Here is a 21428-nt window from a genome sequence, read left to right as displayed (position 1 = left end):
GCCCTCCCCAGGCTCCTATAAAGCCTCTGGAGCCTGGGGAAGGCGAAAAATAGTTTTCAAAAAAGGTGAACTCAGCTGGCCAGCGTGCTCATGCGCGCTGGCCAGCTGACAGGGCAGCGCCTCGCGTGCCCTGACAAATGGCTCCGCGTGCCACTTGTGCCATGCGTGCCATAGGTTCGCCATCACGGGCCGAGGGCCTCTTTTCATCTAAATCCAGCCCTGGAGCCGCGAAATCGTCGGAAGCTTTTTCCCTGCTTTTTAAAGCATTTTTTTTCCCTGCCGGTTCGGGCGAATCGGCAGGAAAAAAAATGCGTTCAAAGGTGAAACAAAGTTGGCCACGCCCACCCAGTCACATGACCCCCCCTCCTACCAAGCCAAGCCCACAGAACAGGCGTCCAAAAAAATTACCGTATTTTTCAGAGCATAAGACGCGCCAAGATTTGGAAGAGGCAAATTTTTTAAAAAAAGGGGGTTTGCACTCTGCAGACCTTCTAAAAATGGTCCATTTTTCATGAAAACAGGCCTGTTTCCCCCCCCCCCCAAAAGGGCATGAATAGCCTTTATAAGGCTTGTAGAGTGCTCCGGGGAGCGGGGGGGGGGGAATGAGCAAAAAGCAGCCTGTTTTTCGCAAAAATGGGCCCGTTTTTTGTCAAAAAAAGGGCATGCATAGCCTTTAGGAGGCTTATGGAGTGCTGCTGGGTGAAATTGATTAAAAAGGCCCATTTTTTTGCTCATTTCTGCCCTCCCCAGCCTCCAGGAGCACTCCGGAAGCCCCCTAAAGGCTGTGCACGGCCATTTTGGTGAAGGGCGCGGGGTTTCGGGAGGCCAAAAATGCTGCATTCAGTGTATAAGATGCACCCAGATTTTCACCCTCTTTTTTTGAGGGAAATAGGTGCGTCTTATACTCCGAAAAATACGGTAGATTTCACCATTGTTGAACACCCCCGTCCCAAGTCATGCCTGCTGATGATCCACAGTCGCCATCTACCTGGTCCATCCTGAAGTCCAGGATGTGACCTCTGGAAGTCATCTCCCTCACTTACTTGGCCTCCTCCAGCTCCTCCGTCCTCTGGATGGCGTCCGTTTCATACTTGGTTCTCCACTGGGCCACCTCCGAGTTGGCCTTGGAGAGGACACGCTGGAGCTCAGCTTTGGCTTCCATCTCCTCCTCGTACTGTTCCCTCAGAAGGTCGCAATCATGGCGGGAGGACTGAAGGGCGTGCGCGAGAGCGTTTTTGGCCTACGTTGATGAGGAACACGTGTTAATTTGGAGGGCATCCATCGCACCTCCTACCTTTCATCTCAAAAACCCAGACCCACCAAGTGATCTTTCTTTGTCAGAGATTGTTGCATAAATTGAAATCCAGAATAACTGAGGCAGCAGGATCCCTTAACTTCTTTATCTACATAAGAATAGATGAATAAATATACAATACCAACAGATGGTCCTTCCAAGTAAACACAAGGCAGTAGAGTTACAAACAAACACTAGCCGTTAGCTACATTTCAGCAGACAAGCCCAGACAGACAGCTTAAGTTTACTTCACAGAGCAGCAGACTGCTTCAGTTTCTGTTTTAATTCTCTGCACAGAGTCAGATCTGTTTACGCTCCCATTGGCTGACTTAGCTGCTATGCCTATTTGTTGCCTGACCTTCTTCCCATGTCTCTCCCAGTCATGAATATTTTAACATTCTTCACCTTGGTCTCCTCTTCCAGTTGTCTTTTGAGGTCCTCCATCTGTTGTGTGTAGGATTGTTTCCCGCGAGTCAGCTGGGAAACGAGGGCCTCTTTCTCTTCAAGCTGTCGGGCGAGTTCTCCTGAGGGAGGGAAAGGAGGAAAGGAGAGTTCCAGAAGCTGCATGGGATAGAAGCTTCTTCTGGGTGAATCTCATAAAGAGGTGTAGAAAAACAAGCTTCCTTTGTTTTTCCGTGAAGGCCTTTTGCTTCTCATCCAGGAAGCTTCTTCAGTGCTGACTGAATAGTGGAGAAGGGAAGCATTTATATTCCTTGCAGTCCTCTGGTCGTTAGTACTCTCTCTGAGAGTCATTGAGGCCACTTGGAGCTTTATCTGTGGCCTCAGGGTCCCTTGAGTAGTGCAAATGGATTGCATATTTTGACAACACAGTCCTTTCAGCAGTTCCAAGAAGGCTCCACACCCATTTGCACTACTCAGGGGACCATGAGGGCACAGATAAACCTGTCAACTCACAAAGTATCCCTAGCCTGCTCTCGAGTTGCCATAGGCAAGAGGGATGGGAAAACGGCAAAGCAGCACGGCAGCCAAAAACAAAAGCACATTCCAGACATATCTCTCTCAAGGCTGTCTCCCAGGGTTACCTACAGCGGCCGTAGTGGAGTGATCTCTACAACCTGTGAAATTGTTGGCAAATGTGACTGATGACACACCTGGGGGGCAGGGGGGAAACAGGGTCCAGTCTGGGCTGTAAATTACGTGGGGTCAGAGTTGGCTTCCCTTGGAACCTGCTGCCATGAAGTGCTTAATAAATAACTGGATTTCTTTTGAAGCTTGGCTCGAGGCTCATGATTTAATTAGGGCATCTGTCAGAACCCTGACAAAACATCCAAGTGGCCCCAACGACTCTCAGAGAGTGAAATAATGACCTGATGACTGCAAAGGAATATAAATCCGTCCATCCTCTATCTTTCAGTCAGAACTGAAGGAGCTTTCTGGAGGAGAAGCGACAAGAGAAAACAAAGAAAGTTGTTCCTTCTGGATGAAGGAGAATCGCCGTAGAAAACAAGAGGGAGAGAAATGGTAGCCGGTACCATTTTCGGTGAGCAGTTTTGCTCGCTGGGTGTTTGTGTCGTTGAGGGTCCTCTGTGTCTCCTCAAACTTGGCGCGGTGATCCGTAGATTGGTCCTCGATGGTACGGCACATTTTCTCCAAATTTGCCTGCCAAGAAAGAGAAGAATTAAACCTGAAGTAAGCCTGGCCGAAGCTGGAACATGTTCTCCGACGAAACCACATTGTGGTGAACGTCACTTGAAGGGACCTAAGCATGGAAAGTGCCTTCAACCGCTGGGACAATATGGTTTTTGGGATGCCAGAGGTGAGCTGTAGAGTTTCCATGTGCAGGTTACCAAATCTATGGATTGCGAGGTGGTCCTACTTGAAGGACATCTTACTAATCCTCTAACAGTTGATGGTAGGAGCATCTACATATGTTATTTAAGGTCCTGAAGCCAGTCCAGACGATGTCCAGCTTGTCTTCTAGTAGTTATTTTCTTAACCAATAGAAGAAAATAGTTGTAGCTCACGGATCAACGGTCAGGTCCTTTGCGGTGTAGATGTTTCATGACTAAACTAAGGAACATCATCAGTGCTAGAAGGGAATGGGGTAACTCCGCATTGGCAACAAGAAAGGCATCCGGCCAGGAAACACTCGCACTGATGATGTTCCTGTCAGGCCTGTAGTTATGTTCCTTTTAGGATCTTTGGCCTGCCACACTTTCTTATAATTTCCTATGCTGTTTCATTAGTATAGTAGTTGGTAGGGGGGAGTAGAAAGGAGTAGGATTGTGGAATGTATTGTTGTCATTTTTTATAGAAGCTCAAGGTCATCTTTTGTCTCCGCACCTCGACACCTGACCGGAAGCAGAGGGGTGTAGATGCCAGCGTGAAAGATGATGATTGGAACACGTGATGGATTTGTAGGTGTGGGGATAGATCATGAACTTTCAACTGGGTGGAATTCCAGGAAGAACATTAGAGTTGGAATTCCATAGACGTGCTAACTTGCCTGTATGATTAAAAGGGAACTTTAAGGATGATTCTGCCTTGGTCTCTGATTGATTTCATGCATGGTATTTAGAACGCTGACAGTTCCCTAGTTGGGTCATGAAATATCTGCAGGAAAACAACCCACCTCAGAGAGCACCAGAGACCCCAAATTTTTCTCCCAGCATCTACCTCCGTGATGGTGGCAGACGGAACCATTTATTAGGGCACGCAAGCTGACTTTGGCCTTCATTTTTGGCCATTTTCGGGAACAGACATCCGGTGTACACATTGGGCCATTTTTCTCCCTCCATAGGGTGAAAAAAATGACCCTATGGGCAACCTAGAGGTCCGTTCCCAAAATTCGGGGTTGCCCGTAGGATTGTTTTTTGCCCTCTGGAGGGGGGCGAGGATGCCATTTTCACCCTCCCCAGGCTCCTAGAAAGCCTCTGGAGCCTGGGAAGGACGAAAAGCGGGTCCACTCCACGCCAAAAGTGGGGGGAGGGTGGGAGTCGCCTGCGCATGCGAAGGGGGGTGGTCGCATGCATAGAAATATGGGTGTGGGCACGTCCATGCACGATCTTGTGCTCCCGCCGCTTTCGGCACACGATGGGAAAAAGATTAGCCATCGCTGGTCTATCGGTAGACCCCGTAGCACCGATCTACGTAAGAAGGAGTTTATTTTATCCACGGTCTGCTCGACTGGTTTTGGGACCCTCCCCTCCGCTGACACAATACCTTGGCCTTCAGAATCTGCTCCATGTTGGAGGCCACATCGTCCAGCTCCAGCTTCAGCTCGCTCTTCTCCTTCTCCAGCTTCTGCTTCACCCGCTGCAGGTTGTCGATCTGCTCGCCCAGCTCGGCCACGGAATCGGCGTGCTTCTTACGCAGGGTGGCCGCCGTGGCCTCGTGCTGCAGCGTGGCCTCCTCCAGGTCACGCCGCATCTTCTGGAACTCGGCCTCCCGCTTCTTGTTCAGCTCGATCTGCACTGAGTTGGCCCCTCCGGCCTCCTCCAGGCGCTCGCTGATCTCCTCCAGTTCTCGCGAAAGGTCCGAGCGCTGTTTCTCCACCTTGGCGCGGGCCGCGCGCTCCGCCTCCATCTCCTCTTCCAGCTCCTCAATTCGTGCCTGATCGGTGGGAAAAAGACAAATCGCTAAATCTTTCAACCTTCTGGAGCAGGGATCTCCAACCCCCCCCCCCCCTGAGCTGTGGACAAATGCCGGTCCGCAGCCTGTTAGGCACATACGTTACATGCAGTGATGGGTTCCGGATCCCGTTCCAACCGGTACGGTTGAAACGGGGCCCGGTGGTGTTTACATGGACGGGCGCAGTGCGCTCATGCATTTTAGCACCTCCGCGACGCTCCAGCTGTTCAGTGGAGCATCACACAGATGCTTAACGCACCGTGCTCGTGCGTGGAAGCGCCGAAGACTTGAAGGACTGGTAAGGAGCTCGGGCGGGTGGGTGAGCCCTCCACAAAACCAGAACGGAATGGTATCCAGTGCCCCGGGCAGGCTCCGGTATGCCTGTACCGGGGAGTACTGCCTGCAACCCACCACTGGTTGCATGTGAAACAGCGGTGGGTTCCTGCCAGTTCTCACCTCTTCTATAGAAGAGGTACCAGAAATCTACAGTGCGGTTTAGAACCGGTTCCAGCTCCCTCCCCCGCCCGTACATCATCAAGATGAAGAGCGAGAGGAGGAATTCTGGGAGTTGAAGTCCACAAGTTTTAAAGCTGTCAAGTTTGAACACCCCTGAAGGTTTTTTTTTTCTACAGGGTTAGTGGTGCAAGGGTATTGTAACTTGACAGCTTCAAGACTTGCACACTTCAATGCCAGAGTTTCCGAGCCAACATGACTGGAGGAGGAATTCTGGGAGTTGAAGTCCACAAGTCTGAAGCTGTCAAGTTTGAACACCCCTGGGGTTTTTTTTCTAAAGGGTTAGGGGTGCGAGGGTCTTGTAACTTGACAGCTTTAAGACTTGCACACTTCAATGCCAGAGTTCCTGAGCCAACATGACTGGAGGAGGAATTCTGGGAGTTGAAGTCACAAGTCTTAAAGCTGTCAAGTTTGAACACCCCTGAAGGTTTTTTTTTCTACAGGGTTAGTGGTGCAAGAGTATTGTAACTTGACAGCTTTAAGACTTGCAGACTTCAATGCCAGAGTTTCCGAGCAAACATGACTGCAGGAGGAATTCTGGGAGTTGAAGTCCACAAGTCTTAAAGCTATCAAGTTTGAACATCCCTGGGTTTTTTTCTAAAGGGTTAGGGGTGCGAGGGTCTTGTAACTTGACAGCTTTAAGACTTGCACACTTCAATGCCAGAGTTTCTGAGCCAACATGACTGCAGGAGGAATTCTGGGAGTTGAAGTCCACAAGTCTTAAAGCTGTCAAGTCTGAACACCCCTGGGGTTTTTTTTCTAAAGGGTTAGGGGTACGAGGGTGTTGTAACTTGACAGCTTTAAGACTTGCGTGCTTCAAATGCCAGAGTTCCTGAGCCAACATTTTGGTTGCTAAGCAAGAGCGTTATGAAGTGAGTTTCATCACATTTTACCATGCGCGAATAGGCAGAAATATAAAATTCTAAATCAATAAATAAGCTTCACTACCTGTGACTTAGAAAGGGCCCAAATCAGGCGGACAGTCCAGAATTTGGGGGATTTCTCCCTTACCCTGGCCTGAGCATCAAAGAAGGTTTTTCTACCTGGAGCTCTTTGAGTTTCTTCTGCAGCTGGGAAGCCAGAGCTTGCTCGTCTTCAATCTTGCTATTCTGCTGGTTGATATCAAACTCTTTCCTGCCAAAGAGAATTTTGGGAAGTTAAAAACCTGGTCCGTAAAATACAGATTGTCCTCGACTTAATAACCATTCAAAGTTACTAAGTTACATTGAAAAAAGTGACTTAGGACCAGAGGTGATATTCAGCCCATTCGGACTGGTTTGGGCAAACAGCTAGCGGGAATTTTGAGTGCCGTATTTTTCGGAGTATAAGACACAAATTTCCCCCCCTAAGAGAGCGTGGAAATGTTGGTACGCCTTATACACCGAATACAGCCATTTTTAGCCTCCTGAAGCCCCGCTCCTGCATCCTATTTTGACAAAAAACGGGTGTTTTTTTGCAAAAACTGAGGCGTTTTTGCCTTCCCCCAGTCTCCAGCAGCACTCTGCAGGCTTCAGCAGGACTGGGGGAAGGCAGAAATGCTGCCGTTTCTGCAAAAAATGGACCATAAACGGTCCGTTTTTCGCAAAAAACGAGGCGTTTTTGCTTCCCCCCACCCCTGCTGAAGCCTGTAGAGTAGTGGGGGTTTCGGATCCCGTTGCAACCGGTACAATACAATACAATACAATACAATAGTAGAGTTGGAAGGGACCTTGGAGGTCTTCTAGTCCAACCCCCTGCCTAGGCAGGAAACCCTATACCGTTTCAGACAGATGGCTATCCAACATCTTCTTAAAGACTTCCAGTGTTGGGGCATTCACAACTTCTGGAGGCAACTTCTGTTCCACTGATGAATTGTTCTCACTGTCAGGAAATTTCTCCTCAGTTCTAAGTTGCTTCTCTCCTTGATTAGTTTCCACCCATTGCTTCTTGTTCTACCCTCAGGTGCCTTGGAAAATAGTTTGACTCCCTCTTCTTTGTGGCAACCCCTGAGATATTGGAAGACTGCTATCATGTCTCCCCTGGTCCTTCTTTCTATTAAACTAGACATACCCAGTTCCGGTGCAACGGAGCTGGGCGTCCACCACATATTCGCACGCAGCGTGCGGACATGCATATTTACCGCCCGCGATGCCTCTGCAATGCTTGGCAGAGTGTCGCACAGGCACTGTACGCTCCGTGCATGTGGTTGGAACCCCCGAAAACCTCAAATACCACTAAGGAGTGCAGGCGGGCAGGTGGGCCCTCTGGAGCACCATACTGGTATCGTACCTGGTGCTCCCGGCAGGCACCGGCACGCCCGTATCGGGGCGTACTGCTTGTAACCCACCACTGCTGCAGAGTGCTCCTGGGGGCCACTTTTCTTTCTTACTTACCTCTTCAAAATCTTGATGCATCTTATTTAATTTAATTAGCACTTCTAGACCGCCCCCTCTCCCAAAAGGGACTTATACACCAGTGTGTCTTATAGTCCGAAAAATACGGTAGTTCAGAGAACCGGCAAAAACCACTTCAGGTTGGGGCCTCCCTCCCACTCCTGTCGTTCTATGTTTTTTAGCTCAGCTGATTCGCGCAGCAGAGTTCTGCCACGCCTCAACTGAGCTAAGCAACAGTTCAGCGCACCAGCGTTGACACCAAGGACTGTCTTTGAGTGCTGCGCAGGCGCACAAACACACGTTAGGTGCAAGCGTGCGCGTGAAGCGCTGTCTCATAGAACCGGTAGGAAAAGATTTGGAAGCCCACCACAGCTGAAGAACATTTCTCAAACGTACAACCTTTGCAACATCTCTGCGGCCTCACCTGTGAGCAAAATTCAGTCGCTTGGCCACGGACACATACTTGCGACGGTTGTAGCATGCTGGGGAGGTGTCAGGTGGTCCCCTTTTTGCGACCTTCTGACGCGCAAAGTCCACAGGGAAGCCAAATTCACTTAACAACCGGGTGACTTACTTAAAGCGGCAGGGATTCCCGTAACCAATGTGGCAAGAAAGGTCGTAAAACGGGACAAATAATCCGCTTAAGAAATGTCCCGCATAGCAAGAGGAATTTTGGGCTCAATTGTGATCATAAATTGAGGACTGTCTGTATCAATCTGATCCCCCTGCAACTTCTTAAACCCTGGTCTGTAGCTCAAGCATCACATCCAGCTTCTCAGCCCACCCGACAATCTCTGCTATGCCGGTAATCCTCGACTTACGGCCATTCATTTAGTGACAGTTTCGAGTTATGACAGCACTGAAAATGTGACTTATGACAGGTCTCTCTCTCTTTCCTTCCTTTCTTCCTTCCTTCCTCTCTCTCTCTTTCTTCCTCCCTCTTTCTTTTTTCTTCCTTTCTTCCTTCTTTTCCCCCAGTTTTGTATTATTTTTAAATATTTCTTTCTAGTTTATATTTCGATAAACTAATAAAATGTGTGTGTGTGTGTGTGTGTACTAACCACAACCAAAAGGTTGTAAAATCAGGTACCATCATGGGATGCCTCACTTAAAGATCACATCACTTAATAATGGTCATAAGTCAAGGACTACCTGTATTCTGTATGCCGCCCCCCCCTAAAATGGGTTACAGTGCCCTATAAACTGGGATTTCTGGATTCCAGGAACAATGAGTCACTCTCCAGGTTGGAGAAGGAAGCTAATTCCTTCCCAACCAGTTGTGAATGACACAACACAAAAATGCTGGTGGAGGGATGAGACCAGTTTTATTTTCGTTCAGTGGTGGGATTCAGACGGTTTGAGCCGGTGCAAACGAACCGGTTCTTAAATTGCTGGCTGGCCCTGCCCCTTCCTGCCCCTTCCAGGAGTCTCCACGTTCTCTGTTTTGGCTCCCAGGTAGCAGGGAGGGCTACTCGGCCCAAAATAGGCACAGGGGGGCAGCGGGGCAACCCCCCAGGGCCCATTTTGGCTCTCAGGAGGCTGCAGGAAGGTGTACTAGGCCCAAAATGGGGAACAGGGTGGTAGTGGTCCGTTTTTGCTCCCAGGGGAGTGCAGCAGGCCAAGTGCTGCCTGTCACCACCTGGCCACGCCCATCAAGGCCACACCCACCCAGCAGGTCATTAGGACAGAGAACCAGTTGTTAAATTATTTGAATCCCATCACTGCTTTCGTCCTTATTTTGGAGACAAATATGAAAACTCTTGCGCTTAGCCATTTTTGTGACCCATGGAGACCCCTGACTGGAGAAGCCAAAGGCCCAGGGCTGGCGCTTCCCGTACTTTTTAATTTTCTCTTCCAGCTGCTGTTTGTCGTTCTCCAAGTCCATGATGTTCTCTTGTGCCAACTTTAGGTCTCCTTCAAGTTTCCTTTTCGACCGTTCAAGATCCATTCGGATCTTCCTCTCTTGTTCCAGAGAACCTTCCAGCTGTTGTAGGGAAGAGGGGAGAAGAGAGGAGGGGGAGAGAGGAAGGAAGAAGCAAAGAAGGGAAGGAAGAAAGGAAGAAAGGAGGGAAGGAAAGAAAGAGAAGGAAGGAGGGAGGGAAGAAGCAAAGAAAGGAAGGAAGAAAGGAGGGAGGGAGGTAAGGAAGGAAGTTAAGCAAAGAAGAAAAGAAGGAAAGAAAGAAAGAAAAAGGGAGGGAGGGGGAAAGTAGCAAAGAAGGGAAGAAAGAAAGGAAGAAGGGAGGGAGGGAAAGAAAGAAGGAGGGAGCAGGAAAGGAGGAAAGAAGCAAAGAAGGGAAGGAAGAAATAAAGGAGGGAGGTAAGGAAGGAAGGAAGGAAGGAAGAAGGAAAGAAATAGGGAAGGAGGAAGGGAAAGAGGGAGGGAGAAAGAAGCAAAGCAGGGAAGGAAGAAAGGAGGGAGATAAAGAAGGACGGAAGGAAGGAGGGGGAAGAAGGCAGGAGATAAAGAAGGAAGGAGGGAAGGAATAAAGGAAAGAAGGAAAGAAGCGAGACAGCAAGGAAGGAAAGGAAGAAAAGTAAAGAAGGGTAAGAGAGGAAGGAAGGAAGGAAGGAAGGAAAGAAGGCAGAGAAGCAAGGAAGAAAAAAGGGAGGGAGGAACGACAGAAGTTGGAAAAAGAATAGAAAAGGGGAAAGGAAAAAAAAGAAAGGAAAGATGAGGGAGGGAAAGAAAGAAAGGAAAGAGGAAGGAAGGAAAGAAGGGAAAGAGAGGAAGGAAGAAAAAAGAGAAGAGAAGATTTTGAATACAAAACTGAATGCCACCAAATGCCCTTTTAAATTATAAGTATGGATGGTGGGCTATACCACAAACCATGCCACCTTCACCCTCTGACTCTCTCTGGATACTCCACGTTTAATACCCCTAGCATCCATCATCAACCAGCACGAACCAATATCAAAACATCCAGTCGATTTTACTTCCTCTCTCTACCTCACTGGCGCCTAAAACGGAGAAGCCACACCTATCCCAAACCTCTAGAAGATGTTCTCTAGATGAGGCCAATTAAGGACGGATGGACATCTCACCCCAGCCGAGGACCACAAGAGTCCTAATCTGTCTACAAGGCTGACTCCCAGGGGTAGGATTCAGCCGGTTCAGATCGGTTTGGGCGAACCGGTTCGCTCCGACGATCACCTGGGGAGCGAACCAGTTCCCTCCAACGATCAGCTGGGCCCGCCCTCTCGCCTTTGTGCTTTGCTTATCTATATCGTCTCAGCTGATTGGCGCAGAGAGCGGATTGCCATGCCCCAGCTGTGTTACTCCCCAAGAAGTAACGTGAAAGGTACGTTTGGGTAAAACTGCAGCGAAACATGCGATCACCAATCCGGTTGTTTAACCGGCTGGATCCCACCACTGCTGCCACTTTTGGTTATCAAAGCTCGGTCTGGGAGGAGCGAGAACCCCCGACAGATGGACGGACACCCCCCTCTCCCCGGCCTCGGTCCACTCACATCGTCCACTTGCTGTTCCAGCTTCATCTTGGCTTTGCTGAGGCTGTTGACTTTGTCTTCTTCAACCTGGAAGTCATCCAAGGCTTGTTGGTGAGCTTCCTGGAGGGATTTCTTCTCCTTGGTCAGCTTGGTGATGATCTCATCCAGACCGGCCATTTCTTCCGTCAGGTTTTTCACCTGAAAAAAAAAAAGAGAAGGGACAATGAATCTTTGGCTTGCAGCCCTGAGTCCTTTTGGAGAAGGCCGGCATATAAATCCAAACAAACAAACAAACAAACAAACAAACAAACAAACAAACAGCCGTTCGTTTTAGGGACGATTTGTAGCGACGACGGGCCTGCCCCAAAGTGTGTTCTGACTTAGGCTTCCTGAGAAAGCATACATCACACTCTTAGTCCCCCAAACCCTCTTTTATTTAAACGGCTGTGAATTATGGTTATTCACAGCCCGTAATGATTCATAAACAGTCTGTGAAGAGCCCGACAGATGTCTGCTCGAATTGCCAAAGTCTTTCAGGGTAATGTTGATAAGCACCAGCCTTTATCTCTCTTGAAACGCCGCCAGAGACCTAATGGCCAATTAGTTTTGCAAGGCCAAACGTAACACAGAGTCAAACAGAGGTTCTCAGAGTTTGAACCGACCAGAATGAACTAATTGCTTCCTGCAAAGGCTCACGTCCGTTTGCTCCTCTTTTATGTCTTATGAGAGGGGCCAATCATCTCCAAGCCCGAGTTGCCCTTTTTTCTTACTGTATTTTTCAGAGTATAAGACGCACCTTTTTCCCTCAAAAAAAGAGGCTGAAAATCTGGGTGCGTCTTATACACCGAATACAGCATTTTTTTTTGCCTCCCTAGCCCCGCCCCTTCACCAAAATGGCCGTGCATACCCTTATGGAGGCTTTCAGAGAGCTCCCGGAGGCCGGGGAGGGCAGAAATGAGGGGAAAATGGGCCCTTTTTTTGCCCCCACCAGTCTCTAGCAGCACTCTATAAGCCTCCAAATGGCTATGCATGCAATTTTTTTGACAAAACACAGGCCTGTTTTCGTGAAAAATGTGCCATTTTTTGCTCACCCCCCCCCCCCGGAGCACTCTGCAAGCCCCCACAAGGCTATTCATGCCTTTTTTTGAAAAAAAAGGGCCGTTTTTGTGAAAAGCAGGACGTATTTGGGAGGTTTGCAGAGTGCAAAAACTTTTTCCCCCCTTTTGGAAAGCTCTCCCTCCCTCCCTACCTACACACACTCTCTCTCCCTACCTACCTACTGTATTTCTCTCTCTATATATATTTCTCTCTTTCTATCCATCTCCCTCCCTCCTGACCTACCCCCTCTCTCTTTCTCTCTCTCTATCCCTTTATCTACCTACCTACCTACACACACTCTCTCTCCCTATCTACCTACTGTATTTCTCTCTCTCTCTATTTCTCTCTCTCTATCCCTCTCCCTCCCTTCCTACCTACACACACTCTCTCTCCCTATCTACCTACTGTATTTCTCTATCTATTTCTCTCTCTCTATCCCTTTATCTACCTACCTACCTACACACACTCTCCCTCCCTCCCTCCCTACTGTATTTCTCTCTCTCTCTATTTCTCTCTCTCTATCCATCTCTCTCCCTCCTAACCTACCCCCTCTCTCTTTCTCTCTCTCTATTCCTTTATCTACTATCTACCTACACACACACTCTCTCTCTACATACCTACTGTATTTCTCTCTCTATTTTTATCTCTCTATCCATCTCCCTTCCTCCTTACCTACTCTCTCTCTCTCTCTCTCTATCCCTTTACCTACCTACCTACCCTCTCTCTCTCCCTCCCTATCTACAGTATTTCTCTCTCTCTCTCTCCCCCTTTATCTACCTACCTACCTACCTACCTATTCTCTCTCTCTTCCTACCTATCTACTGTATTTCTCTCTCTCTCAATTCTCTTTCTCTCTCTATCCCTCTACCTACCAACCTACCCACTCCCTCTCTCTCCCCCTACCTATCTACTGTATTTCTCTGTTTCTTTCTGTTTCTCTCTCTCTATCCCTCTACCTACCTACCGACACTCTCTCTATATATATATATTTCTCTCTCTCTACCCCTTTATCTACCTACCTACCAAACTACTCACTCACTCTCTCCATACCTACCTACTGTATTTCTCTCTTTCTTTTCCTCCCTCTCCCTCTATCTACCTATCTACTTTTTTTTTAAAAAAATTGCTTCTTCAAAACCTTGGTGCTTCTTATACTCCAAAAAATACAGTAATTGTTCTTGTCTTCCTGCAGCTCTGGGAACAGGCTCCTCCTGTTCTTCTGCCTCGCTTATGTCAGACTCCGGAGACTCCGGAGGCATCGCATAGCTGCTAGATGGCCCTGGCCTCCTCTCTGCCTCCCACGCAGAGCCCTCGTCTGATCCTTCCCCAGAGTCTAGGACAGGACCATGTTCTCCCCCAACCTCCTCACTCACTGACGCTGTGTTTCACGCTTATCACGGTTGCATCATTCTCTCGGGTCGTGTGAGTAAAATTATGACCATTTGGCAACTGGTTCAATTGAGGTTGAGCAGTTTTAGATTCCTAGACTGATTCCTAGAATCACTGAGTTGGAAGGGATCTTAGAGGTCTTCTAGTCCAACCCCCTGCTCAGGCAGGAAACCCTGTATCATTTCAGACCAAGGGTTATCTCATCTCTTCTTTAAAAACTTCCAGGGTTGGAACATTTACAACGTTTGTTGAATGTTTGTTTAAGGACCGATGGCGCTGCTGAAAGCAAAACTGTGGCCGTCTTTCACACTTACGACGGTAGCCGCATCCTCTCGATCAGGCGATTAAACCTATGGCATTTGGCAACTGGTTCGGGTAGGTAGAACTTGACTCCCGACAGCTCGTTTAATGACCGTTCAGAGCCACGACAGCTCCAATAGAAGTGAAATTGTGACCTGTTTCACACTTACGATCGTTGCATCATCCTCTCGGTCACCGGATTAAAACTATGACATGGGGCAACTGGTTCATACCGGTAGACCTTGAATCCCAACGGTTCATTTAACGACCGTCCCAAGTTAAGACGGCACCGATCCAAAGTGAAATTGTGATCGTCTTACGACGGTCAGGTAATCAAAATCCAAACGCTTGGCAACTTGACTCGTATTTACGACGGTTTTGCGGTGTCCCGGGGTCAAGGGATCTCCCTTTTGCGACTAAGGTCAACAAGGAAGCCAGATTCACTTAACAACCGGGTAACTAATTGAACGACGGATTTGTGACCTACTTCCAAAAAAATTGTGACAGGAAACCTTGTAAAACGGGGCCAAACTCAACCGCTCTCTGGCTAAGCGACGGAGAATTTGGGGAGCCCTTGGGGTCGTAAGTCAAGGACCACCCGTGCTTTCGACGTACCTTGTTCTCCGTGGCGTGCTTCTCCTTCTCCACCTTGGCCAAGGTCAACTCCAGGTCATCTATATCTTTCTTGAGTTCCGAACATTCGTCTTCCAGCTTCCGCTTCTTGGCGGTCAGTTCGGCGTTCATCTCCTCTTCGTCTTCGATCCGTTCGGTCATCTCCTTCACCTTGGCCTCCAGCTGGATCTTGTTCTTGATCAGCTGGTCGCAGCGTTCCTCGGCGTCGTTCAGGTTGTCTTGCTCCTGAAGAAGGGAAGGAGAGAAGAAAAAGATGAAGCGATGGAGGAGAATATTTCAGGGTTGAACTGCGGGGTCATTGGTGAGTCTGAGCTTGGTGTAGTTCTCTTGCAAATGGTTCGTGACCCAACTAGGGTACATCGTCAGGGCTTGGAGGAGGAGGAGGAGGAGGAAGAGAAGGAGAAAGAGAAAGAGAAGGAAGACTGAAGGGTCTTTGGTGCTCTCTGAGCTTGGTGGTTTTCTTTCAGATGTTTCATGACCCAACTAGGGAACATCATCCATGGTAGAAGGGAGTTGGAGAAGGAGAAGGAGGAAGAGAAGGAGAAGAAGAGGGAGGAGAGATGTGAGGTCCTGCTCTCTGAGCTTGGTGTAGTTTTCTTGCGGACGTTTCATGACCCAACTAGGGAACATCACCAATGCCAAGAGGTTTGCTCAAACCTCCTTCCCTTCTAGCACTGATGATGTTCCCTAGTTGGGTCATGCAAGGTCTGCGAGCAAGCACCCAACCTCAGAGATCTCCAAGTTCTCCGTGTAAAGGAAGAACTTCAGAACAAGGTGCTAGGCTGCAAACCTCTGTGTTAAAAAAAAAAAGAAGGGAGAATAAAGGAAGCTTAAACATAACTCACAGCTTGGACTTGCAACTGGAGGTCGTTCTTCTCCTGGAGTAAGGAAACCATCTTCTCCTCCAGCTCCTTTCTCCGGGTTTCTGACTTCTCCAGAGCTTCCTTCAGCCTCCCAAATTCCTCCTTCATCGTCTGTGAAGGATACAAAAGAGTCACCTCAATCAATCAATCAATCAATCAATCAATCAATCAATGAGAATAGAGCTGGAAGGGACCTTGGTGGTCTTCTACTCCAACCTCCTGCTCAAGCAGGAGACCTTATACCATTTCAGACGAATGGCTGTTGAGTCTCTTCTTACTCCAGCGATGAAGCCTCCATAACCTCTGATGGCAAGCCGTTCCACTGGCCAATTGTTCTCACTGTTAGGGAGTTACTCCTTAGTTCCAGGTTGATTCTCTCCTTGATGGGTTTCCACCCTTGTCCTTCCTTCAGGTGGGCCCCCTCTTCTTTGGGGCAACCCCTCAAATATTGGAGCGCTGCTATCAAGTCACCCCTAGCCTATCTTTTCCTTAGACTACACCTATCGAGTTCCTGCAATCGTTTTTCATACGGTTTAGTCTGCAGGCCTTTAATTATTCTACAGGCAGTCCTCGGCTTACAACACTTCGTTTAGTGACTGTTCAAAGTTGCAACCTCACTGTAAAAAGAGACCGATGACCGTTTTTCAAAGTTACGACCTTTGCAGCATCCACGTGATCAAACTTCAGAGGCTTGGCAACCGGTTCACATTTATGACGGTTGCAGTGGGCTGGGGTCATGGGATCCCCTTTTGCGACCCGCAAACCAGGTCATAAAAAGGGTCCCACGGTTACCCGCTTAACAACCAGCACGAGTTACGACCGTATTTCCTGTTAGAAATTCTGTTTACATAGAGCAAACAAGGAACACAGTCACCATGTGTTTTACTGCTCATCTATTTTGAACGGTAACAGGAAACAGGACACTCTACTTAGAACGAAAGAGCAGAGTATATACCATAGATCCAAACTTGTAAACCCTGCTATCTACTGGCTGAATACTCCTGTAGTTGTCGCATGGAAATACAATCAATTACGGTTGTAAGTTGAGGACTGCCTGTGTAAATGCAAATATAAGATGTAACACTTTTGTGCTTTTACGGTTTCAATTATGGGAACATTGCTTGCTGCACAGAGTCAATTGTCGACTGAGACAGGCGGTCAATACGTCTGAAGCCATATTGGTGCATCTTCAGGGCTGCCACAGCAAGGTCGGTTGGCTTTTTCACTGGCCGTGCCAATAACAACATGCCTAATAAATTCATCCTTTGAGGAAACTCCAGGTCTCAGAGTTTTGTTGGGTCTAACACAGTAGCTATTAAAGAAATGAATGAATGAATCATCATCTTCTTTTATGGAGCTGAGACCTGGCCAGATGCCTTTCCTGTTGCCAATGAGGAGTTATATTCAAGCAAATATATATTCTCAATATGCCCAGAGATAAATATCTGCCTCTACCTAGGATTGAACTCTAAGCCTCCTCATTGTGAGGCGAGAGCTTCACCTCTAGGCCACCACACCACTCAATGACTGACTGACTGACTGACTGAATGAATCATATTCTTTTAATGACCTCATAATCTCTTGCGGAGTGGAGTCTGGGCAACTGAATGGAGCTGAGTATTTACTGGCCAGATGCCTTTATTATTGCCAATGAGGAGTTATATTCAAGCAGATATATATTCACAATGTGCCCAGAGAGAGAAATCTACCTAGGATCGAACACTACGTCTCCTCATGGTGAGGCGAGAGCTCTACCTCTAGGCCACCGTGCCACTCAATGAATGAATGAATGAACAAATGAACGAATAAAGGCAGCCACCTGCATTTCTTTCTCGGTTTCCGCGCTCTTCAGCAAAGGTTTGATCTTGAAGAAAAGCTTCATCCAAGGCCAGTTTTTCACCCCCATGAAAGCCCGGATGTTGTACTGGATAATGAGCAAGGCGTCCCTGGTGAAAGACATCAAGGAGAACTACACCATAACTTTTCAGAAAACACTTTTCTCCCTTCTCCACCCCCTGTCCCGCAGAATTCATTCCTCAAAATCCCTTGGGATTGCAAAGCATTCGGCTATCATTGCACTTCAAAGCAAGAACGTGCAAAAAAATATGTGCCCTTTTTAAAAGCAGTGGACTCATTTAGTGACCATTCATGATTATGACAGTGATGTTGTGGCCCACCAGACTTAGACGATGAGGAGTTTGGGGAGGAAATTGGGCCAGTTCTGGAGGGTAGCTCTGATGGATGTTCTGCGTCAGACGCAGAGATAAAGCCAGGGCCGTCCGACATTTCTCGTACGTGCAGAGAAGTTAGAAGAGGTGAACAACGGAGGACAAGGAGTCAACTCGAGAAGCAAAGCACACATGGGCACTGTATGGCGCTCCCTGTCTGGGGAATAAATAGGGAAGGGGAGTGGTTGTTGTAGGAGACAACAGTTCATCTTTCTGAAGGTTTTGCTCATTGTGTCTCGTACATCGAAGACCAGTTTGACACAGGGGTGTCAAACTGGATTTCTTCGAGGGCTGGATTGGCATTGTAGTTCTCCTCTGCAGGCTGGCCATGGGGGGGGGGCAGGGAGGGGGGGAGAGATGGGATGGACACCTCCTGCAGTGCTTTGCCGGCAGTGGTGGGTTCCGGATGCAGCGCGCGTACACGCACCTTAGCGCCTCCACGATGCTGCAGCTGCTCAGGGGAGCGTCGTGCAGGCGCTGTATGTAGCTGGGAGCAATTCTACAGAAGACTTAAAAGACCGGTAAGGAGCTCGGGCGGACAGGCGGGCCCTCCGGAGCACCATACCGGAACGGTATCTGGTGCTACGGGCTGGTTCCGGTACGCCCGTACAGAGGCGTACTGCCTTCAACCCACCACTGTTTGCCAGCCAAAAACAGGCTGCAGGTGGGCCGTGCGATACCCCTGGGTAGCCTATTTTCAGACTCCACAGCCTCCTGCAGAACTCTGCTAGCTAAAAACAGGCTGTGGGTGGGCTGCGCGAGCCCCTGTGCAGCCTGTTTTTCACCTCAATGGCCTACTGCAGCACCCTGACGACTGAAAAGAGTCTGTGGGTGGGCTGGCCAAGGGCCCCCCTGTGGCCCGTTTTCAACCTCCACCGCCTCTTGCAGCACTGCTAACCGAAAATGGGTCCCACGTGGCCGTCCGAGGCCCCCGCAATGCCCATTTTTTGGCCTCCATGGCCTCCTGCAGCACTCTGCTGACCGAAAATGGGCCATGCCCCATTTTGGACGGCAGAGGCATCGCAGGTTGGTCCTTTGTTAGTTCCAGGCTGGCCCCATGGGCCGGATCTAAGCACCCTGTGGGCTGGATGCGGCCCGTGGGCCTTGAGTTTGACACCCCCTGCTCTAGACACTAGTTTCGGGATTCTGCGATCTGCAATCCGAATAACGAAAGACGACCGCGTTTAAGAAGAGGGTCTTTTCCCCTCTGCTGACCCTCGTCCTTCTCCTCCGGTTGAGGTCGCCATCCATAACTTCTCCAGGTCTCACCTGCGCTCCATGATCTTCCGGAACTCAATGCGCATAAGTTGGCCTCTTGCCCTGGCTTGAATGCGAGTGATGATGCGGGACAACCGTTCGTCTCGCAACTCTTCGAGTTGACCCAGGAGCCCCGCCTTGAAAAACACCTGCGGGATGGGAAGACGGTTTGGATTTCATTGGATTCGTGAAATTTTTTTTTAAAAAAAAAGCAACGTGAAAGAAACAAGAGGTGGTAACGTCCACTTGTTGAATGGATTTCTGTTTCGGTTGCCGTTTTGTCACGACAGAGACTTTGAAGCAGGCTTTTTCTCCAGCTTTATTTTATTATTGATTTGATTTGATTTGATTTCTAGACCGCCCCCTCTCCCCGAAGGGACTCGGGGCCGTGTACAGGTACCAAATTAAAAACCATACAAATAATAATAAATATAATTAAAATCGGATTAAACTTTAAACCCCTGTACAAGTTTATAAAAATTTAAAACTTAGCCTTAAGACCAACCCGTGAAATTTAAAAATACAGACTGAGGTGGGAGAGCTGGAATTAGGCCAGGCCACTAGATTAAACAGGTGGGTTTTGAACTTCTTGCGGAAGGAGCGGAGGTCCGTGGTTGTTCTAATATCAGGGGGGAGGTCATTCCAGAGGGTCGGGCCCATCACAGAGAAGGCCCTTCCCCTGGGCGTCGCCCGCTGGCACAGCCTAGTGGACGGCACCCTGAGGAGTCCCTCTCTGTGTGAGCGGATCGGCCGAAGGGATGTGTGGGGCAGGATACGATCCCGCAAATAACTAGGTCCTGTGCCATGGAGCGCTTTGAAGATGATAATCAACACCTTGAAACGCACCCGAAAAGCTACAGGTAGCCAGTGCAGCCCGCGCAGGAGAGGTGTTACGTGGGAGTATCTAGCGACTCCCGAAACTGCCCGCGCGGCCGTATTCTGAACCAACTGCAGTCTTCGGGTGCATCTCAAGGGGAGTCCCATGTAGAGAGCGTTACAGTAGTCTAGCCGGGACGTCACGAGGGCATGGGTGACTGTGCGAAGGGCGTTCCGGTCCAATAGGGGACGCAATTGGCACACCAGGCGAACCTGGTGAAACGCCCCCCTTGCCACGGCTGTCACATGGTCGTCCATTGACAGCCGGGCATCTAGGAGGACGCCCAAATTGCGTACCCGATCCACGGGGGCCAGATGTTCGCCCCCAATGGCCAGTGATGGAATCAGCTGGTTGAACCGGGGTGCCGGTAGCCACAGCCACTCCGTCTTGGACGGGTTGAGCTTGAGTCTGTTACTTCCCATCCAGATCCGTACGGCTTCCAGACACCGGGACATCACTTTGACGGCATCGTTGGGGTGGTTTGGGGTGGCCAATTCGAAGAGGGGTGGACTTCGACTCCCAGGATTCTCATGCAGGCTGGGGAATTCTGGGAGTCGAAGTCCACAGAGCTTCAAGCCGTGGTGGGATTCCAATGGTTGAACAACCGGTTCTCCGCCCTAATGATTTCTTTCAACAACCAGTTCACCAAACTGCTCGAAAACGTAACCACCGCTTCTCCTGAAGTGGTGCGAACCGTCTGAATCCCACCACTGGCTTCAAGCTGCCAAGGTGGAGAAACTCTGCTTTAGACCGAAAGGAAACTGTTTTAGGTTAAAGTCCAGGTGGTGATTTTAAAAAGTTAGGTCTCCTTTAAAGTCACTTGCAGATCTCCTCCCTCCCTTCCTTCGTCATCCCATTCTTCCTCTTCTCCTCCCTCCCTTCCCTCCCTCCCTCCCATTCTCTCCCCTCTTCTCCCTGTCTCACCTTCCTTCCTTCATCCCCTTCTTCCCCTTCTCCTCCCTCCCTTCCCTTCCCTTCCCTCTCTCCCTCCCTCCCATTCTCTCCCCTCTTCTCCCTGCCTCTCCTTCCTTATTCATCCCATTCTTCCCCTTCTCCTCCCCCTCCCTTCTCCTCCCTCCCTCCCATTCTCTCCCCTCTTCTCCCTGCTTCGCCTTCCTTCCTTCATCCCCTTCTTCCCCTTCTCCTCCCTCCCATTCTCCCCCCTCTTCTCCCTGCTTCTCGTTTCTTCCTTCTTCATCCCATTCTTCCCCTTCTCCTCCCCCCTCCTCCCTCTCTCCCATTCTCTCCTCTCTTCTCCCTGCCTCACCTTCCTTCCTTCATCCCCTTCTTCCCCTTCTCCTCCTTCCCTTCTCCTCCCTCCCTCCCATTCTCTCCCCTCTTCTTCCTGCCTCGCCTTCCTTTCTTATTCATCCCATTCTTCCCCTTTTCCTCTCCCTCCCTTCTCCTCCCTCCCTCCCATTCTCTCCCCTCTTCTCCCTGCCTCGCCTTCCTTCCTTCATCCCGTTCTTCCCCTTCTCCTCCCTCCCATTCTCTCCCCTCTTCTCCCTGCTTCTCGTTTCTTCCTACTTCATCCCATTCTTCCCCTTCTCCTCCCCCTCCTCCCTC

At 49.3% G+C, this 21428-nt stretch overlaps 1 protein-coding gene across 1 annotated transcript in view; it reads right to left on the bottom strand.

Moving 5' to 3' along the window:
• Nucleotides 1-21428, bottom strand: part of LOC309381607 (myosin-6) — a 78672-nt gene that overhangs the window by 19445 nt on the left and 37799 nt on the right. Inside the window, exons 19-29 of the mRNA XM_081932782.1 lie at nt 18998-19134; nt 17320-17446; nt 15483-15611; nt 14620-14862; nt 11239-11415; nt 9609-9754; nt 6442-6532; nt 4478-4867; nt 2788-2914; nt 1700-1818; nt 1044-1240 (exon numbers count right to left, since the gene is read on the bottom strand). Coding sequence (XP_081788908.1) covers nt 1044-1240; nt 1700-1818; nt 2788-2914; nt 4478-4867; nt 6442-6532; nt 9609-9754; nt 11239-11415; nt 14620-14862; nt 15483-15611; nt 17320-17446; nt 18998-19134 — 1883 coding nt within the window. The remainder of the gene's footprint in view (nt 1-1043; nt 1241-1699; nt 1819-2787; nt 2915-4477; nt 4868-6441; nt 6533-9608; nt 9755-11238; nt 11416-14619; nt 14863-15482; nt 15612-17319; nt 17447-18997; nt 19135-21428) is intronic.

The sequence above is a fragment of the Natrix helvetica genome (assembly GCF_964273705.1).
Source record: "Natrix helvetica genome assembly, chromosome: Z".
NCBI lineage: Eukaryota > Metazoa > Chordata > Lepidosauria > Squamata > Natricidae > Natrix > Natrix helvetica.
The sequence above is the reverse complement of the archived record's forward strand: the minus strand, read 5'-3'. Positions and strand labels throughout refer to the sequence as shown.